This window comes from Pangasianodon hypophthalmus, chromosome 8 (assembly GCF_027358585.1).
Source record: "Pangasianodon hypophthalmus isolate fPanHyp1 chromosome 8, fPanHyp1.pri, whole genome shotgun sequence".
Lineage (NCBI taxonomy): Eukaryota > Metazoa > Chordata > Actinopteri > Siluriformes > Pangasiidae > Pangasianodon > Pangasianodon hypophthalmus.
In genome coordinates this window covers 6,301,167-6,307,486 of record NC_069717.1, presented here as the reverse complement: position 1 = coordinate 6,307,486, position 6,320 = coordinate 6,301,167, and the positions used below count along the sequence as shown (strand labels likewise).

General features: G+C 37.4%; 1 protein-coding gene across 1 annotated transcript in view; it reads right to left on the bottom strand.

Moving 5' to 3' along the window:
• Nucleotides 1-3,297: 3,297 nt before the first annotated feature.
• LOC113534918 (fibrinogen C domain-containing protein 1) overlaps nt 3,298-6,320 on the bottom strand; it is an 83,747-nt gene continuing 80,724 nt past the window's right edge. The window contains exon 7 of the mRNA XM_053235831.1: nt 3,298-6,320. Within this exon, the coding sequence (XP_053091806.1) occupies nt 6,061-6,320 (260 nt within the window). The 3' untranslated portion in view covers nt 3,298-6,060.

Below are 6,320 nucleotides of genomic sequence, written 5' to 3'. Positions count from 1 at the left end.
GGTGACGTGCAGCCAGGATTGCAGCCGACCCCTCTCACCCCGGACATGCACTCTTTCAGCCTCTCCCCTCTAGCAAGAGGCTCTGGTCCATCAGGACCAGGACCTCACGCCACAAGAATAGCTTCTTCCCCGCTGCAGTCAGCCTGCTGAACAGTGCCCCAATTCCCCTCAGTATTTGTTTAATTCTTGCTAAATTCCTATTCAAAGATTTGTTGTTAAGACCGTTAAAAGCTTAATATTTTGCCATTTTGGGCTTGGCCCATTTTTTTGCCCAGGAGTCTACACATTAAAGAAGAGTAAACGGGTTTGATATAGCGACGTGCATCTGAGAGGGTCTTTGGCCTCTTTGCTGAAAATAAGAACCTCTTATTAAAATTCAGCCATGAGAGATGAGTCAAGTGTAAAAACCAACAAGCTGAAAAAACAAGGAAGCAAATATTTACATGATGTGCAAAATGGCCATATTGTGAAACCTGTTAGAATAAGTCTTTTTGTGTCAGTTGTTATGAAGGTCCTATGTAGCTATCATGTAGCATTTAAAGGAAAAATCCACCCTGAACAACTTCAAGTTCGTCTTTATAATTAACAATATGATCTTCATTGGGATCCAGGATTTATTTTGTAATGCATTTCTGAGTCAAATTGTTTAGTTTAAACTTTTCACATGGTTATATATTTTCACTTTGTTTAACAGTTTCCTGCATGTCCTACAGTGCCATTTGTCTACCTGCTGATAGTGTAGTAAGGAGAATAAGACGTGCTGTTATAGGAAAATATGCCACTTTGCAGTGATAATGGCCTGATGTGAAACATCGCACCATCTAGATGTTGATTATTTTCAATGTTGATTATAGCACACCCATTGTGTTTTATTCCTTACTGGAACGATAATTAGCAGTATATCTCAATTAGCACTTGGCAAATGAGCTCCAAACAGTAATAGTGCTATCAGAGCTGCATTAACATCTGTGAAATATACTACTTCAGTTTCACAGTGAAATAAATGGTAAATCTTCTCATTCTTTTCACACCAGTGAAATGGTCCAGCTGACGGCTTTAGCTTTGTCATCACATGCCAAAATATGAGAACACTCATAGCACTCACAGACCTCCACCAGTGTCTGAGGGGAAAATGTAACTGTCAGACCATTCCATTAATGCACCATTATCATCTTTAATAAATGATTTCATCTCTCTGGCAGTGACTGCTAGCTAAAGCACTACACTCTACTTATTGAGAGTTAATCTGTCATAATCGTAATAAAAAAAATGTCAGCTTGTACTAAGTACATTGCCTTTGATAAGCAAATGACAATTAGTCACATTCATTTAGTTTTTTTATGTTAGTATAATAGAGAGTTAGCTTTTCATACATATAAATATCACCTTTTAAGTAAAATTTCTGCCATTTTTATATAATGGGACTAAAATTGTTGTTGTTCTCCATTCATTTTATTAGGATTTAATTTATTTTATATGCATTTTTTGGAACATTTTGACCTTTTAGCTATCTTTTCCAAAACAATTTAAAACAAAATGGTCTCACAATTTGTAGAGATTTGCACAGCTAAAACCATATGTATATATATATATATATATATATATATATATATATATATATATATATATATATATATATATACATATATACTTCAAACACATTACCCTTGTTTTTTAAATGTGTATGAATTTCTGACCAGTACCTCAGGTTGTACAGACATTTATGTATATGTACAATTAAATATTAAAATCAATATTTCTAAGACTGTAACACTATACCAAATATACAAGTTCATCCAGTACTAAATCAGTGACAAGTATATCAGCATGAGATTAGACATGAAAACAGAATTATATACTGTATGAACATAAATTATGAAATGGTTTAGAACATGAATAAATTATGTAACATTTACTGTATATAGCATGTATTGTAGGGTGATATCTTAAAAATGCCCAACCTGCTGAAGCATTAGCAAAATAATCTCTTAGGGGTTTAATCTATGTATAATTATGGGCCCCTTAATAAAGATGGGTTTTAAAAAAAGTTGGAGAACTCAGAGCAAGCAATCTGAGATGACTCCTCAATACAGAATCTCTCCAGATCCTCCAAGGCTTCTAGGTCCTCTCTTGTGGCCTCTTCTCTGCAGCTCACCCCTACAGATTTTTCAATGAGGTTTAGGTCCAGGGACTGGGGTGGCTTGATTCACAGCTTGATTCTGTCATCATTAGGCCAGTATTGTGTGGATTTTGAGGCTTGTCCTGCTGGAAGATTCAGCTATGCAAAAGATCCAGATACACCAAACTCACCTTGAATGAATTTTGCCACTATGCTACATTTTTATCTGACCATAGAACCAATCTCTAGTCAAAGTTCCAGCAGAATCTTCAATGGGATCAATATGATGACAATATCATCTTCAATGGCATCCAGGATTTATTTTGTAATGCATTTCTGAGTCGAATTGTACTTCATAATTTATACTTTTCATATGATTATATATTTTCACTTTGTTTAACAGTTTCCTGCATGCCCTACAGTGCCAGCAGGATCTTCAGTGGGATCAGCAGGATCTGGCAAACTCTAGGCTTTATATTTGTGGTTAGATAAAAAAAGGCTTATCAAACAGTTTGTTGGCAGGTGGTGTGTAATTGTGTGTAAATCTGGAGACTTGGTTACTCATAAATCCCATGTTATAATAAAGCAATAAGGCATGGGAAGGTATGTTTACAATGATTTTCTCAAGGATAAGGGTGTTTTTAGGCAAAACACGTTCAATCACATTCAATCAATAATTTAATGTCTTATCATTATTTGCAACAAACACAGTCTGTTAAGAGTAAGCTTTGGTTGCTAAGCAACAAAATGGGCAAAAATGAGGGTTTTCCACAGACAGAACAATGGCTAATGCACCAATATTTTCAAGCCTGTGTGATATTCTTTGTAGTGTTGGCCCCTCAGCGACAGGTAACAATTGCAGCGATGAAGAAATCAAATCTTCAGCAGATCCCTGAATCCAGTTCATCTATCAATCATCTTTTTGTGTGGAAGGGTGAGGGTGAAATGTTAAGCACATTAAAATAACTTCTATATTTGGCATGTCATACAAGAATGTTCATTACGAACAGCTAAATATAAAGACAAACAGTCTGGCTTACAGTATAAAAATAGCTACATTTCTATTCACTATACTGCTAGTTCTCTTTGCAGAACAGACAATTGTTGCTGCCCAGTTCTCCACAAACAATCTTTCCTTCACATTTTATCTTATTCTCTTTTTTTCGTTTTCCATAAAAAAATAGAGCAGATGGATATGATCAACAACTCTCATGTTTATTTTCCTGGGAAAGTGACATTTGGGGATTGAGGCTTTGTCAGGGACCACTCCAAGTGAACGATGTAGTGTATGTAATGCCTCTCTTGCAAGCACTGTGCTGTAGTCCCAGGTGTGCATATATCAAGGATTTTACAATGGCTTTGAACAATGTTCAGCCCATCAGATTCTGGAACCAAAACAATCCGTTTTATAATAAGGTGTTATAATAATTGTTATAAGGTGACGGTGCGGTGAGCTGTTGGTTCGACTACTGTATAGTGGAATAAGTGTTTTCATCACACAATTAGTATAAGTATTTTAAGTAAAAAAACAAAACAAAACAAACAACAACAACAGCAAAAAAAACAAAAAACACTAGAACTACATCAAAAAAGTGGCTGATCTTTAGTGAGGTCAAAGATCAACAAACTACACTTTTGCTCTCTGGCTAGAGGGAGTAACTTATAAAAACTTACATAACAAGCACTTTGTCAGAGATTTTAGTAGAGCATAGAATGTCACAATGCTTAAACAAAGTGGACAAAAAGTTCATAAAATCATTTTTATTTAACAATATTATTTATTATTCAAATGCCATGTTATGACCAACATAAATATGATTAAAATGCCCACAACACAGTGCCTTATTATTTTTTTCAGTGTCATTACAAAGCATGGAAAAAAAACAGCAGACCTCAGTTTTACTGGTATAACTGATATTTTCTTCGAAGTCATACTGATTTTCAAGCTCAGACCAATCCAAATGTATCAGTTAGCTTGAGATGTGTTTGTTCTTTGCATCTGATCTTACCAGGTGAGGAACAGAAGTACTGAAGCTATAGCAAATGTTATGAATGGGATGGTTCACCTTAACATTTACTAGATAGACAAAGAACAAAAATGTTAGCAAGTGATACTCCTTTTCCACCGACACACTGCTAGTGCTGGTGCTGAAGCGGGTGCTGTGTCAGGGATCTGGCTAACTTTCAGGAACAGGCCTATGTGCACATCGGTTTTATAGCAAATTAAATAATAAGTATACCCATTACAGAATCAGATTTTTGATAATAGTCTATGTAAAATAATGAGTACAGTACATATTTCAGGGACCACTTACTGATTTATCTGCTAGTGATCATTGTCAAAAGTATATTTTAAAAAATGATGTACCACTCTGTATGTTTTGTTAAGTTTACATGACATGTAGTGGACAGCACAGTGGTACAGCAGGTAGTATTCGCACCTCACAGCTCCAGGGTCCGTGACTTATTACCGACCCTGATACTGTCTGTGTGGCGTGTCCAATGTTCTAGCCACATGTTTTCTCTAGGCTCTCTGCTTTCCTTGCACCTGTAGGTGTCTGCAGGTCTGCTGGCTACTCTAAATAGCCCCTTGGTATGAACGAGTGTATGAATGTGTGTCCTGCAATGGACTGGATGACTCTTTGAGTGAATATATATGTTAAAAAAAATGTGCGCTCCTATTCATATCTCTCTTTGTATCTGTTTAGGAAACATTATCTGTTCAATCTAAATATCGTATTCATATTTGGTTATATCTTAGCGCACGCATGCACACACACACACACACACACAAAATTCCACTGTTGTTGGTGTGCTCATGGTCAAGTTCAGCTCAGCCTGCATGGACTCTCAGTCTTGGGGTCAACAGCCACTCATTGAAACACAGTCTATAAACACACTTCATTCTTAACCACATACAGCTGTAACCATTCACTCATTACCTGCTAGTTCTCTGCGACTCCTCCTCCCATTTACAGGCTGTGCGTGACCACGCCCCCGATACCACAATCATAACTAAAGCTTTGTGGCTAACTCTGTCCCAGATGGAAACTGTCCTATCCTGGGTACTGAATAGGAAAATACCTGTGGTTTTAAGTAATAAAAAATTATAGTTACTGGTACTTTATTCCTAATTTTTTTTAATTTTCAAAAATTAAAATTGCTTATTGTCCCAGCACAATGTATTCCCATCCATATCCATAGTCAAATCCATCCGCATCTATACGTAGTACAAAGATACTGTTAATTACAGCAGTTATGTTCAAGATGAGGTAGATGTGAATGTGTTACTGCTTTAGCTATTGATTCTGTAGGTGTGATTTAAAAAAAAAACAGCTCCTGAACCAGCACCAGCACACTGTTGGTGGAAAAAGGCTACCATTGCCCTGATGCATGGCAAAGTGAATGAGGAGATGTTCATTTACAAAGTGAACAAAGCCAAGCTCTGGGGATCACTAAACTATTTAGAGGCCAATTATTCTGCTAAAAGACTTTGCAGAATGCAAAGAGTCCACTGTGCTCTGTCAACCATTAATAAGGACATTCATAGTAATCCACTCGAGCATACCTCCAATCGAGCATACCTCCAATCAAAATGGACTTTGTTTTTTTCTGGACCATTTCCATAGATTCGATTATTCTTTCACCTTGTTGTTCTTGTTCTGGTTGAGTGTGAGTAATTCCTCTCGATGAACAAGGGCACAGTATCACCACTACACTGATAAAAGTCTCAGTAATTGTGCTCTTTCCTTTATAGTGCCATTGAGATGTCAGAGTGAGGAATAGTTCAGACTGGGCTAATCGCTCTGAGAATCATGGTCAAGACAGTTTTCAGAGAGATCACAACATCATTGTACACTTCTCTTCTGTAGTTAGTGGCTCTAACACCTAGAGCACACCTCTTTTTTTCCATTAGTAGCATTCTTTCTGTGTCCTGCTCACTAATTTTCCTCGCATATAGGCCTGATTTTCATCTCCGTGAATTTTAGGGAGTACTGCCAGCCCGTCCAGGAGGACCACTCGATGCCGTCGGCGTAGGACGAGTGCTGGCCACGCAGGTACTGTCCATTCAGGTTGGACATGTGGCAGTTCCGGTACCACCAGGCTCCGTGGTAGAAGGAGGCACAGTTGTTCTCCGAGTGATCGTTGTCCTTGTCCTTTGTGGTAAACTTCATGCCGTTGTGCTTGAGCAATGAGTCAC